We start from the raw sequence: 19,179 nt of genomic DNA on the forward strand, positions 1-19,179 counted from the left end.
AATGTTGATGGGATCTGGATGTTGGGAGGTTTAAAACAATACTTCAGTATACCAGTTGTTACCCTATCTGCTTCTGTTTCCTTGCTACTCCTCTTGTGCTGCTAGGCCCAGCTTCCAGGTGTCACCTGGAAGCTATTTAGAAATGCAGTCTCTCAGCCTGACCTAGGAATCAGAACCTGCACTTTAACAAGATCCCAGGTGATTCGTGGGGACATTAAAGTTTGAGAAACACGGGATACCTGATTTCCTAAATGAAAACGCAGCTCTATGCCTTCTGCAAAATTCAATCGTTCCCTTCTGTTATATCTTGGAGATAAAACTTAACACGAGATTCTGTCTACAACATGAGCATCCTCAATGAAGATGAACTCCTTTTGTCATTTCTTTCCACAGCCGAAGTGTTTCTCTGTTCTAACACTAGGCAATTTCATGAACGTCAAAGCATAAGCCAGTGGCTTAGTTTGAGCTCTTGTTTGAATCCCTTCTTACCCATTCTCACCTTCACAAGTTTTGCCATCACTTCTTAGCACTCGGCCAACCCCACACTCACAGCGATATGAGTTTTTGAGGTTTACACAGATCTCACTGCAGCCACCATTGTTCAGCTCACATTCATTTTCATCTGCAGAACAGAAACCACACCATTTACATGCTGTTGAGCAACTCAATCTTTTCACAAGCCTTTTAGCTGAATATCTACGTCTTTTCAGATCATTTTGATATACCTCCCAACAACCCAATTCCCTCAGAATGGTGATCCAATATAATCTCTTCTAAGGTATTTGACTGCTAACCTGGAAGCTGGTGGTTCAAACCCACCAGCCACTCCTCGGAAGGAAGACTGGGCAATCTACTTCCATAGAGATACTGCCTTGGAAACCCAAGGAGGGGTTGCTATGAGTCAAATTGACTCCACAGCAGTGAGTCTGCTTTTTTTTTTTTTTTTTTATCAACCACCTTGTGGTCCATCTGCCCTCTGCCGGAGCAGAAAGGACCAAACTGCTCGCCAGTTATCCCTGGTCAGTGCAAACAGTTAAGGTACTCCCAAAGGTTGGAGGTTTGAGTCCACCCAGAGCCTCCTTGGAAAAAAGGCCTGGAGATTCTACTTCCCAAAAACCAGCCATTGAAAACACCATGGAGCAGTTTATTCTGACACATGTGAGATCACCATGAGTTGGAATTGACTCAAAGACATGTGATTTTTAATGGGTTGTATCCCCTTAGAGTAGGCTAAAAGTGTCCTCAAATATACCAGTGATCATGCAGATGGTGCAGGGGACCGGGCAACATTTCCTTCTATCAATGATCGTTAGGAGTACAAGCTGACTTCACATCAACTAACAACAAATCCACTTAGCTATATAAAAGAGTAATATTTCTTTCTGTCTTTGCACCCTCTTTAGTGAATTGCCTGTGATGCATCATATTTTGGTTTAATATGTATTCAATAACACAACTGTTTTCTTTCTTATATTTTTGTGGAGAGGTTTTCTGGATTGGAAGTAGATTTTGTTTTTAATTATATTCCCCCAGCACAGTCTTTCATAATTAACAACTGCTCTCAAAACCTATTTTTAAAATTGGAATATTCTCACATTCCACACAAACAATGATAGTCACTCTTTTTAAAGAATCTGATGAAAGATATGAAATATTGCCATTAAAAAAGTGCAGAGTTGGCACTAACGGGCCTGAGCTCCTTAGACCTCTTCTTCTACAAAAGAAGAAAAGGAAAGCTTGTGATTTAAATTTGTCATGGCCCTTAGGAACAACAGACTTGGATAAAGGCAGGGATTGGGTTTGAAACATTCAGAAGGTGAGAGCCTTGGGTTCAGGAGAGGACATAAGCTAGAATTAAAACCCTTGCTTAAGTCCAAACCAAAAAACCAAACTAGTTGCTGTTAGTTCTGACCCATGGTGACCCACGTGTGTCAGAGGAGAATTGTGCTACACAGGGTTTTCAAGGCTGTGACTTTCCAGAATTAACCAGGCATTTCTTCTGAGTTGCCTCTGTGTGGACTTGAACCCCCAACCTTTTGGGTACTAGCTGGGTGCATTAACTATTTGCAATACCCAGAGACTCCATTTCCCTTACCCCAAATTGTTACCCTTAGGTCTCATAGCAAAAATCAACCACTCAGGACCCTTAACAACTGTTACGGTAGGGCCCAAAATGTTCCACAGGACGGCTGGTAGGGTTAATTTAAGAGATTGAAGAACAAAACTTTTCTAAAATAACAAGCCTTTTATGCTGCTTTCCCCCTGATCTCTACCCCGTCCTGACCCCGGTGCAGTTCTTCTTGGCAGGAAGGAGCATGTGTCCTTGCCTTCCTCTACAGACCTCTTCTCAATCTGTTTGAATCTGAACACAGAAAGCTTTTAAAGGCTTTTACATTAAAAGGAAAAAGAGATGATCCTCAATTCTGAGTTTCTCAACTGTTGTCTTCCAGACACATACAATTCAACGTCTTACAAATAAGCTGACTCCCCTTTCTTGCTACTCAGAGAAACAAATTGTCTTAGTGAAGTATAGGAGTGGGTCCTTAGATAATTCCAGACCTGTGCTGTCCAAGAGAAATATAAACCAAGACCCATATGTAATTTTTGTTTCATTCTGTTGTGCATGGTGTCGCTATGAGTCAGAGTTGACTTGACGGCACCGAACAACAGTAAACACATAAAAAAAAAAAGTTTAAAAAAAATTTTTTTATTTAACCCAATACTATGATATTCTCATTTCAATATGGAATCAGTATTCAAAATGATTAATGAGATATTTTTCTTTCTTGTACTAATTCTCAAAATCTGCTGTATTTTATACCTACAGTACATCTCAGTTCAGATGCTAAATTTTCATTGGAAATACTTGGTCTATATTTAGAGTAATGCAATTTATAGTTACTCAAGTTGTCACAAACATTTTTGGCTCTCCAATGACTGAACTATCAGCTTTTAAATTTAAAGGAACAAAAACGGAAATAAAATTAGAACTCCATTTTTCAATTCCACCAATCACATTTCAAGTGCTCCATAGCCACGTGTGGCTAGTGCCTGCTGGATTGGACAGTGTAATTCTAGACTATTCCTAACCACTATATAAATTTAGGAGCTCTGGTAGCATAGTGCCTAAGGCACTTGACTGCTAACCAGAAGGCTGTCGGTTCAAAACCACCAGCTACTCCTCGGAAGGAAGGTTGCACAATCTACTTCCGTAGAGATACTGCTTCGGAAACCCAAGGAGGGGTCGCTATGAGTTGGGTCTGACTCGACGGCACATAACAACAACAACAACATATAAATTTGGCTTGAGGTTAAGTCATGAGCCAAATACCATTCCAAGTGTTCAAAGTCATAAACTGGGAACATGATGGAGCTCAGAGACAGGACAAGTTTTTTATTTGTCCCTTTGATTCCAATAGGCTACTTCAAAATTTGTTTCTTACCAAAGCATGTCTGTTTGTCAGGGCCTAGCATGGTTCCTGGAGAGCACGTGCACTCATTGGCATCCAGACAGCTTCCATGACAGTCCTCATCGCAGATGTCATAAAAATCTATGGAAAGATAAAGATTGCTCATTAGGGCCAAGGACCATGAGTTCACTCATGGGATGGGTTGCTCACCAATATCAAGGGAATTTTCATTGGCCAGGGTGTACCTAATCCAATGGAAAGAGATAAACTGCTCAGGAATATCTATCATTTTGGTCAATGAGTCCCAGCTCCAGACCCATAGTCGCTTGGTGGCCATAGACTTCATGCAAATCTAAAACCTCAACAAGTATGAGCCATAGACTAAGGGCTAAGTACTCAGCTGCTAACTGAAAGGTTGGCTGTTCGAACCCACCAGCTGTTCTACAGGAGAAAAGACCTAGAGATCTGCTCCCCTAAAGATGACAGCCAGGAAACCCTATTACAAACTGGGAGTATCTGTGCTCAAAATCAATGTTGTTCAGCTCTGAGACAGTACAGTTACAATAACTGAATTTCACATGACACTTTTCCCTTTGGCTCAGTCTGTGGACCTAGAGAGAGAAGAAACATCACAGCGCAAGTACTCACGACCACAGTAGACGTGAAAGCAGACACTGGGCTTAGTCAGACGATACACATAGTAGCCTCCAGGGCAAGCCTTAATCTCCACCGTGGTGTTCCAAAGGCAACAATTTCCATTGAAGCTTGCACAGGCCTGCCGTTGCACAATGCCATCTCCTTGTAGCGGGTGGCTGCCATTGAGCCAGACGGGTGCATGGGTCCCACAGTGGTTTTCTGGTATGCAGAAGGTGGGCATGGCATCTCCTGCCATGCCTGTGAAGCGGTACCACTCCCCGTCCATGTGGTTGTCACATAGAGGGGGACCTTGAGATTCTTCCAATTGGTGATCAGTATTCCGCCATGGCTCATTCAGACTGATGTAAGCAGAACAAGGATCTAGGGCTGAAAAGGACACCCAAGAGGCACCTTGTGATGCTTCAGATTATAGTGGCAACACCTTCAATTCACCTCCCTGGTCTTGCATTTTGGCTTTTTTTGGGGTTCAAGAAAGAAATTATCTAAAATATCCAAAACAGCCATTAAAGATTCTTTAGGTTCACTTAAACATCTTTCATAAATGCCTTTTATAAGATTATTTAGAAGCTATTTAAGGTTTAGTGTTGGCGTTAGACTAAATTTTTTATTCAAACTGATCATTTGGTAGGAATATAGCTGTTCAGAACAAGGGAAGGTAGGGTGATAGTCTCACAGAATGCTGTACTCTGGACATATTTAGAGTATTGTGTTTATACCTGCAGGCTGTATTTTATGAACATAATTGATGAACTTTTTTGTCCAGAGGAAGTTGACCAGACTTAAAAGGGGACTTAAAATTTATTTACTGAGAACTATAGTCTGGAGAAGAGAAGATTAACAAATATACATATCTGTCTTCAAAAATCTAGAAAAGAAGAAGGATTAGATGTTCTGTTACAAGGATGTTAGTAGCTCCTGTGGCCCAGTGGTTACAATCATTGCCTGCTAACCAAAAGATCATGGTTTAAACTCACCAACTGCTTTGCAGGAGAAAGATGAGGCAGTCTGCTTCTGTAAAGATTTACAGCCTTAGAAAACTCTATGTGGCAATTTCTACTCTGTCCTACAGGGTTGCTATGATGAAGTGGGTTTGAGGATTTTTTTGGTTACAAGGAAGAGAACAAATTGCTTCTGGAAAGTATATTTCAGTTCAGCCATTTAGTAATGGGAGAATCTGTATCACACAGTAGTAAACTCCTCATCTTTGGAAGTATTCAAGAAAGTATTTGCATGGCCATGTAAAGGAAGATTACAGAAGACTTTTAAATTGGTAGGAAGTTTGTTTTGATAATGAATGTGTAATGCTCATGCCAATGAAAAAGGAAAAGGCCTCAGGTACATGTAAGCTGCTTTGAAATATACAATACAGTGGCAAGTAGTTACCAAAGATATTCTCAAAGTGAGTTTGGCATATATTCTACCAGCTTGTTGAGAAATATCATGAAATCTGCAGTCATAATGTGGCAGTTAAGGTGTATATCAACTTGGCTGGGCCATCGTTTTGAGTGGCAGGCAGCTGGATGCAGTTATTCTCCAAGACTCCACCTCCATGGTGGAATCAGCTGTGAGCAGCTAACCAGCTGAAGGACAGTTGTCTCTTGGCCATGGCCTGCTTCCAATACCTATGGAAGAGCTTTGGGAAAGGTCTAGCTCTTTGGCATGTTTTGTATCCTGCATTTGGCAGAGTCTTGGCCTGCTGTGTTGCCTGTCAATCTTGGGATTGTTCTTGGACTTGAACCAGTGGTCTGCAGTGTTGCCTGCTGATCTTGGGTTTGTCAGCTTCAGCAGCCAACAGCTGCGTGAGTTCAGAAAAAGCCTCTAGCTTCAGTGGGCCTGGAACAGGAGGCAGAGCTGAAGCCCAAGGTCGAGGGGCCTTCACCCAGGCCCTATAGCTGGCACTCTGAACTCAGAATAATAGCCTCCTAAACTCTGGTGGCATAGTGCCTAAGGCATTTGACTGCTAACCAGAAGTCTGGTGGTCAAACTCACCAGCCACTCCTTGGAAGGAAGATCGGTCAATCTACTTCCATAGAAGTAGAAACCCAAAGAAGGCTTGCTATGAGTCGGATCCAACTCAATGGCAGTGAGTTTGGTTTGGTTTTTTAACTGTAAGAGAATAAATTCCTGTTTGTTCAAACTATCCACTTGTGGTCTTTCTGTTATAGCAGCACTACAGAACTGAGACACATAATTTACCATGGTGTCACTATCCTAGTTGTAAAACCCAAAGCCAAACCAAACTCACTGCCATCGAGTAAATTTCGATTCATTGGCCCTTGTTGGGTCTCCAAGGCTGTAAATCCTCATGGAAGCAGACTGCTTCATCTTTCTCCCATGCAGCGGCTGGTGGGTTTGAACCACTGACCTTTTGTTTAGCAGCCAAATGCCTTAACTACTATACCACCGGAGCTCCTTATCCTAGCTAAGGAGCACAATTTTCCAAGCATGATTTTTAGTGCATAAATTACATGGACAAGCATCTCATCAAAAACACTGTAATGAACTAAAAACATAAACACCCCCAATATCCTCACTGCTTTCTTCAACCTCAGGCAAACATTGATTTAATTTAGGTAAACTGTTCTTAGGAGGAGTCTAGGAAATCAAGAAAATCTAGAAAGGAGTACTGACTGGCTGGAGAGTACTATCTTCTGAATGTGTGTGAAGCTGTTTTAACAGACACTGTAGGCAGAGGCTATGAGTTGCAATGGACTCGATGACGGTTTGGCTTTGGAGTCCTGGTGACACAGTAGTTACTGTGCTTGACTGCTAACTGAGCAGTTTGCAGTTCAAACCCACTAGCTGCTCCGTGGGAGAAGGATGTGGCTGTCAATAGGGTCACTTTGAGTCAAAACGGGTAGATGGCAATTTTTTTTTTTTTTTTTTTGGTAGGCAGAGGATTCCCTTTAGGGTGGATACATTTTGTGGGTCAGGAATTCAGTAATGGCTAATAAACCGAAAAAAAAAAAAAAAAAAATCACTGACTGTCATCAAGTAGATTTTAACTCCTCATTACCATATAGGACAGAGGAGAACTGCCTCATAGTTTGTTGTTATTGTTATGTGCTGCCAACATAGAGTTTGTTGTTGTTATGTGCCATTGAGTCGGCCCCAACTCATAGTGAGCCCTCTGAGTCAGTATCACTACGGAAGTAGGATTGCCCAACCTTCCTTCCAAGGAGTGGCTGGTGGGTTTGAACTGCCAGCCATCTGGTTAGCAGGCAAGTGTCTTAGCCACTACGCTACCAGAGCTCATAGAGTTTAGAAGGCTGTAAATCTACAGAAGCAGACTGCTTCATCCTTCTCCCGCAGAGCAGCTGGTGAGTTTGAACTACAGACCTTTTGGTTAGCAGTTGAATGCTTTAACCACTATGTCACCAGATGTGGATAGACCATAATCATAAAATCTGAATTGTCTGGAAAACATTTTAGATTTTCTCAGTCTACATTTCAAACTCAAGTTTACTATCTAAACTAGTCACACGTAGAGAGATTATGTCCCAGTGCTAATGGCCCCAACACGAATACAAGTTTCCCATAAGATCTAAGTAGGATATTGCTTTCAAAAAAATAAAACATTTGCAGAGTTGCGGCTGGCCAGAGCAACCTGGTTACTTCTATAAAATGTTCTTGATGGTCCAACAGAGCCCTAGATCACAGTTCGATATCCCTTGAAGGGAAGAAATGTCCTTGTACTAACCTCTATCCTTTCTCAAAAGGAAAAAAAATTCCTCATCTGCTCTCACTGTTACGGCAAGATTTGCAGTGCAATTGCACAGGTGATTATAAATTCATAGAAATATTCGGTTCATTCCCCTGGCTCTAGTTTTATAAGAAAAGGTTAGATACTCAACCTTTATGGCTCCCTCAATAACTATTTCCTGATTTATAAAGCTTTTCCTTAAGTTTGTCATTTCTCGTGCTAGTGGTTAAAAATTCACTTCCTCTCCTGTTGTAGGGGAGGTATGACAAGAGGAGAAATTTATCCTCTAAAAAAATAAAATAAAACCAATTAAATTTATTTATCTTCTGTGAAATAAATGCTTTTTAAAAAGATATTTTTCTAATGCACCCCCACCCACTTTTCAGACAGTAATTCAATCCTTTAATGATGGCCACTGATCTTAAATCCCGTTTTCACTCTCTCGGTGTGGAGCCCCGAATTCGGTATTATAAAGATTACATTTTGAACTGCTAACATCTACTCCTCAAACAGGAGAGGGGCTTCAGAAAGCACAGCCTTGCGGGTTCTTTCCAAAGTACGAGTCAGAGAGCTGGAGCCTGCCAGGAAGTTCCTCAGCCATTTCCTAGGACGGTCCCTGCTAGTTGCCAGCGCAGGTGCCCTGCACTGGCACCGCGCAGCAGCGTCCGGAAGTGTTTGCAGAATCGCCTTTAGCCCAAGCACCCCACCCCTCCCGGCCTGCCCCCGGAGGCCACCCCTCGGGCTGTGGCCGTCCTGCTCACCCAGAAGCCCGCCCCCTCATCTCCTCCCCTTCCTCCCCCTCCGCGTTCCCTTCCTCTCTTCTCTCCATTTCTCTTTTCCCTCCCCTATGACCTCCTTCCTCTCCTCCCCATCCTGCCCATGACAGGCGCCCACCCCAGAACCGGATTTCCCTCGTTATCTTGCTTCTCGTAATGAACTGAACATCCTAGAAAAACAGAAAAAAATGAAGGTCTGGAGGGTACAAGAGCTACTCCAAATCAAAGCAAACTCACCACAATCGAGTGGATTCCCACTCATAGCGACCCCCACAGGCTTTCCAAGACTGCAATCTTCACGGAAGCACATTACCTCATGTTTAGCAACCAAATGCTCCAACCACTACACTACCGGGCTCCTCAGGCGCTTCCAGAGGGACAGTAAGCAGGGGAAGAGCGAGAAGAACGGGGAATGGAAGTTGTGGGAGGCGAGTTTTGGTTGGCTAGTGGCAGTGGGCGATTAATCCAAGTTAAAGGAGCCGTGGAGGCAGAGTAGTTAACTGCTCAGCTGCTAACTGAAAGGTTAGTGGTTTGTACCATCTGCTCTGTGGGAGAAAGATATGGCAGTCTGCTTCCCTAAAAATGACAGCCTTGGAAACCCTTTGGGGCTATTCTCCTCAGCTCTGTGGGAGAAAGATGTGGCTGTTTCCGTAAAAATTACAGCCTTGGAATCTCTATGGGGCAGTTCTATTCTGTCGTATTATAGGGTCACTGTGAGTCAGAATAGACTCAATGGGTTTGGTTTTGGGTTTAATGCAAAGTTAGCTCAAGCCTTTTTTTTTTTTTTTTTTTTAAACTTCATGTGTTAGACAGCTTTGGGTTTACAGAAAAATAGACATGGTAGTTCCTATATCCCCAGCCCGTTTCCTCTGTTGCTGTTACCATCATGTGTTAGTATGTTTGTTCTCTATGAACTAGTGTCAATACATTATTATTAACTAAAACCGGATGGCACAGAACAACAACAGCAACAAAATTATTATTACATTATTTTTAACTAAAATCCAGTTTATTCAGATTTCCTTAGTTTTTACCTAATGTCTTTGTCTGTTCCAGGATCCCATCCAGGATCCCACATCACATTTAGTTTCCTGATTTAGGCTCTCAAGCTTGTTTTAAAAGATCTAAAGCAAGGCCCCAGTTAACCTGAAGAAACAAATCAGGATGAATTAAATATTGAGCCACTAAAAGTGCCCAGGAGGAAGGTTCCTTTCCCCTTACCCCACTCCCACCTCTTTCCAACTGGGACTTAAATTTTACTGCGGGATGGAGGGGGGGAGAGAAATTTGTTAATAACTGGAATTGACTTTTTTTGGGGGGGCGGCAGCTCATTAGCCAGTTCTGCATCAAACCTGATGACTGAGACAGTTTTAAGTTTCACTCAGTCTGTGCTAAAGGTCATATTTTCAGATGTCAAAACTAAGAGGTTTGGTTTTTCCACATCTGCACCTTCTATGAGAACAGAGTCTCTTGAGTCATTCAAGAAGAAACTCTACCCTCAACTCTAAAAATAATTTTTTTTGCTCTTAAAGTTGGAATTATAAGAGCGTCTATCATATAAAGGGGTTAGAGTTCATGTTACACACACCTCAAGCAATATTAAGCTATTGGCTATGGCAGAGCTGTGGAAATTTTAGATGCCCAGACTAGAGGCTAAATGGAACTTGTAACCGAAATTCTCTGAAAACCTGTCTTCACAGGTTATCAGTGAGTTATCTTTCATTATTCTACAGCTAGTATTTAAGCTCCTAGAGTCTGGCACAAAGGCAAATCTCAACAACAAAAAGTCCACTGTGCCAAGTACTTTAAGCAAGACTCACCCATTGATAATGATGGTGTGATGGTGATGAAAAGGCAGGTGAAAAGCAGAAACTGTGGCATCCCCCTGGGTCAGCCAGCAGCAAGAGACTGAAAATCCCGTTAGTACCACTTTTCCTTTGTCCCCTTCTTTTTCAAGCACTTTTTTTTTTTTTTTAAGGCTCTTATGAAGAAAGACTTTATCATTACTGGTAGGGGCTTTATCAGAGGAAGAGGATGAGTGGGATAAGATGTCCATTGCTCTGGCCTTGACCCCAGATAGACACACTGCTTTAAGCTGTCAACAGGGTTATTTTATTGGTATTTTTTGTGAGGCAAAAAACTCACCATCCCTATCCTCCTATTGTTTTCTCTCAAGAATTCCCTGCAATGATATCTCCTGTATCTTATCCTGAAGGGAATTCTAAATGAGGGACATCCCCTCACGTCAAAACCCTGTTTGTGATTTCTTCTAAGAGGAGTTGACTTCATGAGGAAGCAGCCTTAGCACTGTGTGCCCGATGAGAATGGGATACAGCCAGATGTTGGAAAGGGTTCCTGGGAAACGTCTTTGGTCAGATGGCCAAGGAGTTTGTAACAGCACACAAAAAAGTAGAGGGAGTGCAATGGGGGCAGATTTTTCTTCAAACAAGCCCTTAAGTCTGTTTTATTTTGATCTTTCGGTCTCAAAACTTCCCAAAGAAAGATGACTTAATCTATATCTGCACCAATTCAAGCAGTAATATCTTGAATTTGTTGTATAGTAGTGCCTTCTCTAAACTTTAAAATAGTTGAATGTTATTTATTTTACTAATCCTAACACTAAGATTCAAACCCACCAGCCACTCCTCGGAAGGAAGGTTGGGCAATCCTACTTCCGTAGTGATACCGCCTCGGAAACCCAAGGAGGGGTCGCTATGAGTCGGGGCCGACTCGACGGCATATAACAACAACAACAAACACTAAGATAGGGGTTATAGTTGTGTGTTGTCCAATAGCAACCCTATAGAACAGAGCAGAACTGTGCCATAGGTTTTCCAAGGCTGTCACTTTTACAGTCTGCTTCTGTAAAGATGGAGTCAACAGCAACAAGTTAATCTTTCCGGAAGCAGACTGCCACACCTTTCTCCAGACATGTCTATTATAGAGCAGCTGAGCTCTTAACTGTTCTGCCACCAGGATTCCTTAGCAAATCCATTGCCATTGAGTTGATTCCGACTCATAGCGACACCATAAGGCACAGAAGAACTGCCCCATGGAAGACAGACCAAGGGGCTTGACTTCGGGAACCACTCATTACATTAGCCACACACCGAAAAGTAAAAGACAACGCTCACTGGGGTTTCACTTTTAGACAAAAGAGGGAAAATGTGTGTCATCAGACACAGCCTTGATTACAGGTTTGGGGCTTCCAAGTTCCCCGACACCCTAAGATGCTCTGGACTCCTGAGACTTAGCAAGCACTCATACTGAAGAAAGGAGCCCTGGTGGCACACCAGTTTAGCACTCAGTTGCAAATTGAAGGTTGGCGGCTTGAACCCAGGAGTCACTCTGTGGGAGAAAGATGTGGCAGTCTGCTTCTGTAGATTACAGTCTTGGAAACTATGGGGCCTTTCTATTCTGTCCTATTAAAAAAACCATACTCGCTGCCATCGAGTCAATTCTGACTCATAGCGCCCCCTACCGAGGTGGATTGTTCAGTCTTCCTTTTGCGGAGTGGCTGGTGGGTTTGGACCGCCAACCTTCTATTAGCAGTCAAGTGCCTTAGGCACTAGGCCACCAGAATTCCTTATTCTGTCCCATAGGGTTGCTATGAGTCGGAATCAACTTGACGGCAGTGGGTAACACTGAAGATGGCCCTGGGTGGTGTGAACGGTTAATGCCCTCTGCCACTCACTGAAAGGTTGGTGGTTCGAGTCCATCCAGAGGTGCCTCAGAAGAAAGGCCTGGTGATTTGCTTCCAAAAAATCAGCCACTGAAAACTCTGTGGAGCACACGTCTACTCCGACGCATGGGGTTCCTATGAGTTGCAATCACCTTGATGACAACTGTTAATACTGAAAATAATGTGAAAGGGAAGGAGAAAAGGGAGGGAGTAGGGAAAGATAAAAAGAAGGGAAGCACTGTGTTCAACAAAGACCTGAGTGAAACCTGGATTTTCCTTCCACAATCTTACCTTGACCTGATTGCTTAGATTCTCTTATTCCCGTACTTTCTCAAATCTACGTTACTTTTTGTAATCAAATTTCTAGTGATTGGAAAAGGAATACTGTCTTTGGGAAGTCATTCCTAAACATGTCTTAATAATGGCTTAGCACATTCAAATTATTGTAGCCCCCTCCCCTGTAAGGGTTTTAGTTCAATTAAACAAATACTAATGTTTGTTGTAGGAGCTCTGGTAGTGTAGTACCTAAGACACTTGACTGCTAACCAGAAGCCTGGTGCTTCAAACCCACCAGCCACTCCTCGGAAGGAAGATTGGGCAATCTACTTCCGTAGTGATATTGACTCAGAAACCCAAGGAGGGGTCACTATGAGTCGGGTCCAACTCCACGGCACAAAACAACAATAATAATGTTTGTTGTGGGCAGGTGTCATGCTAGTCACCCGTGTTCACAGTGAATAAGGTAAAGCTGGGCACTGCAAGCACAGCTTTTACAGTCTAACAAGGGGTTACCACTGACCTAAAATGGTATTTAGCTCTTTCATCATTAACGTAGTGGAGCACAGTGAAACGTTAGCTTATTACATTGAGGTTTGATGGCAGCAATGGATGACTCTGGGACTGGTGAGGGGCCTCACTGCAGTGGCTGTGCTGCAGTACCAGTGTTCTGAACAGAAAAAACAAAACCCCACTATTTCCTGTTCCCGAAAAGCCATCTACGAGCTTCATGTGTGTCACAGAGAAGCAGAGGACACGTGCATGAGATAAACCTAGATTTGCTGCCAGGGCTGACTGCCGGGAGCCAAGGACTTGTACCAGATAGCGCTTTGGTTATATAAACAAACGTTCCCAAGTTAGTAGGATTTTTTTTTCCTTCTTATCCTTATTTTTTCCTTTTTAGTTGACCTACCCTTTACTTTCTTATGATGAAAAATTTCAAATATATACAAAAGTAGAGAGAATGATAATGCACACCTTGCTTCAGTAATTACTGACATTTTGTCAACGTCATTCCATTTATACACTAGAAGGCACTTCTAACATATGGTCTCTGTTTCTTACATAATCACAATGCCATTATTAGAACTATGAACATAATTCCTTGGTATCACTTAATATCCAGCCCATATTTAAATTTCAAATGTCTGGATTCAAACATGCCATTTGTTGAAGAAGCCCCATCATTTTGTCCTACGGAATGTCTCACATTCTGGATTTGGCTGACTGCTTCTTTGTAGTGTCTTTTAGCACCCTCCCTCTCCTGTGTTTCATGTAAACTGTTGTCTACACTTCCCTCATTTTTAAAAGTATGTGGTTACAATTTTAAAACAAAATAGTGACACTGGAGGAATTTAATGGGCAGGGAGCAATGCTGGAGATAGACTGGTGAGGAGGTCAGCAAACAGGTCTGCTGTTCAGGGACATCTGAGCTAGATGAGCTCACCCAGGGAAAATGCGGTTGCCATGAGTTGGAGTCACTGAATGGCAATTTTTTTTTTTTTAAATTTTATGTGCTTACCCTTACCCCTTGATAAGCAAGGACAACAGTAGCATGTGACATGATCTCCGATTATGTTTTTTCCTTCAGTATCCCATCTTCACCATGCTTACCAGTGCTCCAGTCTTTCTCTGATTGTTTGATCATTCACAGATGAGCTGTGTGATCATAAACACCCTTTCTGTGCCTCACTTTCCTTCTCTTTAAAACAATATTTTGACTAGATCAATGGATCTAGTCCACATCACTAGGAGAGCCGCACTTCCTATTTCTGATTCAGTAGGGACCTCAGAACTTGCATTTCTAATAGTTCCCAGGAGATGCTATGCTGCTAGTCCAGGGAAGAAACTTTGAGAACCGTTTGACTTTTTCTAGTCTTAAAAGTCTGTGATTCCAAATACATGACATTCTGGAAAAGGCAAAACTGTTGAGACAGTGAAAAGATCACCTAGGCCAGAGGAAAGGGGGAGGGATGAGTAAGTGGGGCACAGGGCATTTCTAGGGCAGTGAAACTATCTTGTATGGTACTGTAATGATGGACACATGATATTATGCATTTGTCAAAGCCTAGAGGACAGTACAACACAGTGAACCCTAAGGTAAACTATGGACTTAGGTTAATAATTCCCAAACCTGTTGCTGTTGGTTCCAACTCATAGCAATCCAATGGGACACAGCAGAACTCTCATAGGGTTTCCAAGGCTGTAATCTTTACGGACATGGACAGCCATACCTTTCTCCCATGGAGTGGCCGGTGGGTTCAAATTGCTGACCTTTCAGTGGCAGCCAAGAGCTTAAGCACTGCACCACCAGGGATCCTCTAGTTAATGATGCACTGATACGTGTTCATCATTGTAACTCAGGTATCATAGGAATGCCAGCCATTAAAGGAGAAATCATATGAGGGGGATATAGGAACTCTGTACTTTCTGCACAATTTTTCCTATAAACCTAAAACTGCTATTAAAAAAAAGTCTGTTAAAAAAAGGACTAGAGAAAAGTTTAAAAATAAAACTCTAGGATTCCTCCACAAAACTGCATTACCTACTCTCAGTAATGGATTTAACAGCATCTCTAGTGAAAATTCACCATACCTCAAAATTCATATTAAATGGCAAGCTCCTCAAAGGCAGGAATGTTTCTATTTTCCTTTTTTAAAAATCCCCTGCAGGGCTTAGCCAAATGCTGTGCAATCTGTAGACAGTATTGTTGAATGCCAATAATGGCTTAACATTGTCCACCTTACCTTCCTACCCCTCATGAGGGTCTCAGGGTCGGCTGTAGGCTGCTGTAAGCCAGAAGGCAGGACGACAGCAATGGAGGCTCTCGGTACATGACCTTACATTGCTCTAAATGAAACCAGACACTTGCTAGGTGCTTTCTGATATGCCTTTACTGATCTTGGCAGCATGTGATATTTTCATGTTTGGAGATTACTGTAAATTTTGCATAAACTCTTAAAATACTGGATATTTGATCATCGTCCATCCTTGAACAATTCTCTGGAGTCTGGGAGAGCACACTGGCAACCAAGGTGCTGTGATTCGATGGAGAATTTTTCCGTCAATCAGGAGATGAGACTGTTGGTCCCAGTGCTGTCCCTGACTTCACAGATGGCTATACAGGTCATTCAACTCTTGGTGGCTCTGAAAAACTACTGACCATCTTAGGTTCAGGAAGAATTAATAAGATGCCTGTTTTGAAAAAACAGGCTCTAGGAACAAAGCTTGATTTGATAGTGGTATTTTTAGAAAAATGAATTTAGAAGTAAAAAGCTTCCCACCTTGAACCACAGAAAAATATCTTTTTGTTAGTTTTAAAGAATAAGATGCTTTTGTTCAAAAATTGAATAAGTATTTATTGTTCCAGAAGTTACACTGCTTTTTATACATATTTCATAAATGATACAGGATTTTACACATGTTCGGTATTTTGCTATTTGTTTAAAGGACTTTTCTCCACATCCTCCCTCCCTTGCCTCCCACACACCCTGAAAGGATTTGCTCATTGCACTGTGCTATTTCTTCTTAAAAGCCCTGCACAAACAGGATAAATGGTTTAAAAATAATTCACACAACTTAAAAAAAAATGAGGGGAGGGGTTGACTGAGTGGGGGTGGGTGGGGGAAGGAAGTGGGAGAAGGGCTGGAAGGGGAGCCATGCGTCCTTTCATTCCATCATGCCGGTGGGAGGGGTGGTGGCAGGAGCAGGAGCAGCAGCAATCCTGGCTGGCCTTCAACTTCTGCAAGGCACCTGGAGTCTGGGTTTGTCATTTAAAGTTTTTCTTTTCATACACAATGATCCCAAAGGAGGAAGAAGAAGAGAAAGAAAATCCTTGCCACAAGGAGGGATGAATCATGTGAAAGAAAAAAGCCAATCGCCTGTGTGGCAAGCCCCCTCATCCTTTCCATCCTGCCCCACTGCAGTCAAAAACAGGACATCAGACACAGACCCCTCTAACTCTTCAGATGCAGGTGTCATCTGGAAATATGGTAGAAAATATTTCGCGAGAGCGTAAGAGTGATTCTTCTCTCTCTCAATTTAAGATAAGAAAAAATAAGGTGGAGAGGGTAGGCTGAAGGAAGCCATAGAAATGTTCCTGTACAAAGAGAAATCGCACCCTTTGAGATCCACACACTTGATTTAAAACTACTGAAGTGGTGGAGGTGGGAAGGCTCACAAACCAGGTGGGAGTGTGTGTCCTTTGGAAGGCAGTGCCATCAGGGTGGCCTGGAAGGCTGTCACACAAGCAGATTAACAGCAGTGAAATTATTCTGGTTCTGAAGTGGCTACAGAGCCATGATTTTAGCCAATTTGTAAACCTCACATCTTCCGATTTGGTAAAACAGCTGAACACTCCCCCTCTGATTTGAGAGGTATGGAGAGCAAAGGGGCATCAATGGGATCGGTAAATAAAGGAGGGAAATTCTTCCCCCTCTTGAAGACTAATTAGTAAAAAACAAAACAAAACAAAACAAAACAACCTCATGCAGTATTGCCAATGATTTCCAGATACTGGCCCAGAGCACTGGGACATACAGACATTTAAGAACATATTAAGGGATAATTCAAAATGCCAATTACCAGTCATAAATTAGTTCCAATTATCATATAGATAAAATTAGTGTAATCAACAGGCATAGGTGGTCAGCATAGGGGCACAGGAGGGAGAGATTCTTGGTAACTTTGCAGAGACTGGGTCCAATCTAAAAATCAACGTTAATAGTACGGGCTCAGACTCTGTCGTCCACTCTATATCTTGAGGATTTGCTTTACTTGTATATTTATTTACTCCTGTGTCAAAAATAAGAAAAGTTAAATTAAGAGAAAAAAAAAAAAAAGAGAGAGCTGAGTGGGGTGCTGGTGTGTTATTGTTTTGCTGACCCTGCAAAGAAGATGCAAGAAACGAACACCCCCAGCATCATTTTCTCTTTATGAATCTCTCAGCTATGTAAGTGCATCATTTTCATCTGGAAACTGAGATGCTTGATTAAGACAATATTCACTAAGCCCTTTGAGACTTACATTCCACAATGCCTGATCCTCAGATTTTAGCATTCCTTTTTTCCCCCTCAAGTTCCTTTTGTTTTTGTTTTTTAATTACAGGTAAAAACCCTCCACCCCACATAGATCCCCGCTTCCACCTGCAATGCTTTAATCACAAAGGCAAAAGCTATAAACAGGTGTTCTTTCTGCTGGGATTCCAGGGCTCTTTGCAGATCAATCTTTTTCACCAATTTGTCGGAGGGGCAGGTGTACTTGTAATGGGTCTCTCAGTCTCTTAAGGTCCATTTCTGCCTAAAATAGGGGGAAAAAAAAAAGGTGAGAAAAACCGCCTAGTGAAGCTTTCCATGATATTATTGTCTGCTGAGAAAAAGAACCCGTCTTGCCACGTAACTATGAGTCAGAGAGATCATCTCAATTATTCTCAAAATAAGAGTGCCCAGGAAAACAAAAATGCTTTACCCTAAAACAAGGGACAACTAATGGGGACTCAAATTGGAAGTGAGGCATTGCTGACAGTTTCAGCTGTCCACAAAGCCTGCAGAAAAGGCAGTGCTGTCAAAGGGCAGGACTCAGGGGCCCGAGGCCATGGGGCAGCATCCACAACACACACCAGAAAGTAGTCCTTTCAAAAGCCTTTGTTTGGAGCCAGAACTTTAATTCATGCTACTCAAGGCTTTAGTTGTACATCCCATAGTTGTTTTTCACTTAGCCAGCGATTGTTAAACAGAGAGGAAGAGTCAATTGCAGCACTTTAAAAACCTCACACATGCTCAGGCCTCACCCCTGAGGAGTTTGATTAACAGGTGTAGGATGGGGTTGAAACACCTATATTTTCAGTTGTTTCAGAGATGATTCTGATGCATGCCCTCCAGTTGGGAACCACCACCCACAGCAATAGAAGATACAAGTCCATTTAGGCTGAGGCAGGAAGAGGGAGTAAGCCTAACCAAAGTATAACCCAATCACCAATAAAAGACAGAAAGGCTCGAGAAAGTCCAGAGAAGAGCCACTAAACACTGCAAAGATGGAAGAGCTTCTTCAAGAGCACAGATTTCTGAAAGATTTCCAAAGTCACAAAAGACTACAGATTAGGAACGAGGATTTATTCACCACAATCAAAGACACAGGATGTCGGAGGCACTCAGAAATTTGAAAGAGGTAACTTTCATGAAAAATGAAATATGTCAGTCCTTTTAAAAAGCATCTTCTAATTCAATAATCTCTGACTTGGGGCTGGCAAAGATTCCTAGTGGTTATTTCCCTCTTACCTAGATTTTATTTTTGCCTCACTGCTACCACAGGTTTTATGTAAGAAAACTTTGGGTCAATTACTGCAGAAAGATTACAAATAAGAGAGAAAAGTAAAAAATGTACCACTCTAAAGAAATAAAATGCAAAACAAAAGTAAAATAGGTCTTGTAAAAAGAAGAGGTTTACATATGGAAGGAAACTTTCTTCGCTGGTTACCAGGGATGGGGGAAAACTGGTGGATAGGTAGAGACAAGTGTTGATTTTGGTGAAGGGAAAGGCAATATACCAAAAGCAAGTGACCAACACAATAACACTAAGGAAAAGGAAGACAAAGACAACAAAGATAAACTCTTTTACACATACAGTACTGTATTATCAGTAATAATAAACATTCATCTATGGGCAGATATATAGGTA

At 42.1% G+C, this 19,179-nt stretch overlaps 2 protein-coding genes across 2 annotated transcripts in view; both read right to left on the bottom strand.

Annotated features, from left to right (window-relative positions):
* The window catches only part of OIT3 (oncoprotein induced transcript 3), a 44,357-nt gene extending 33,930 nt beyond the window's left edge, over positions 1-10,427 (bottom strand). Inside the window, exons 1-4 of the mRNA XM_007940631.1 lie at positions 10,367-10,427; positions 4,059-4,433; positions 3,444-3,551; positions 500-622 (exon numbers count right to left, since the gene is read on the bottom strand). Coding sequence (XP_007938822.1) covers positions 500-622; positions 3,444-3,551; positions 4,059-4,433; positions 10,367-10,427 — 667 coding nt within the window. The remainder of the gene's footprint in view (positions 1-499; positions 623-3,443; positions 3,552-4,058; positions 4,434-10,366) is intronic.
* A 7,297-nt stretch (positions 10,428-17,724) lies between these two features.
* The window catches only part of MCU (mitochondrial calcium uniporter), a 279,792-nt gene continuing 278,337 nt past the window's right edge, over positions 17,725-19,179 (bottom strand). The window contains exon 8 of the mRNA XM_007940632.2: positions 17,725-17,802. Coding sequence (XP_007938823.1) covers positions 17,725-17,802 — 78 coding nt within the window. The remainder of the gene's footprint in view (positions 17,803-19,179) is intronic.

The sequence above is a fragment of the Orycteropus afer genome, unplaced genomic scaffold (genome assembly GCF_000298275.1).
Source record: "Orycteropus afer afer isolate SDZICR_OR568_19922 unplaced genomic scaffold, OryAfe1.0 scaffold00070, whole genome shotgun sequence".
In the NCBI taxonomy this organism is placed as follows: Eukaryota; Metazoa; Chordata; class Mammalia; order Tubulidentata; family Orycteropodidae; genus Orycteropus; species Orycteropus afer.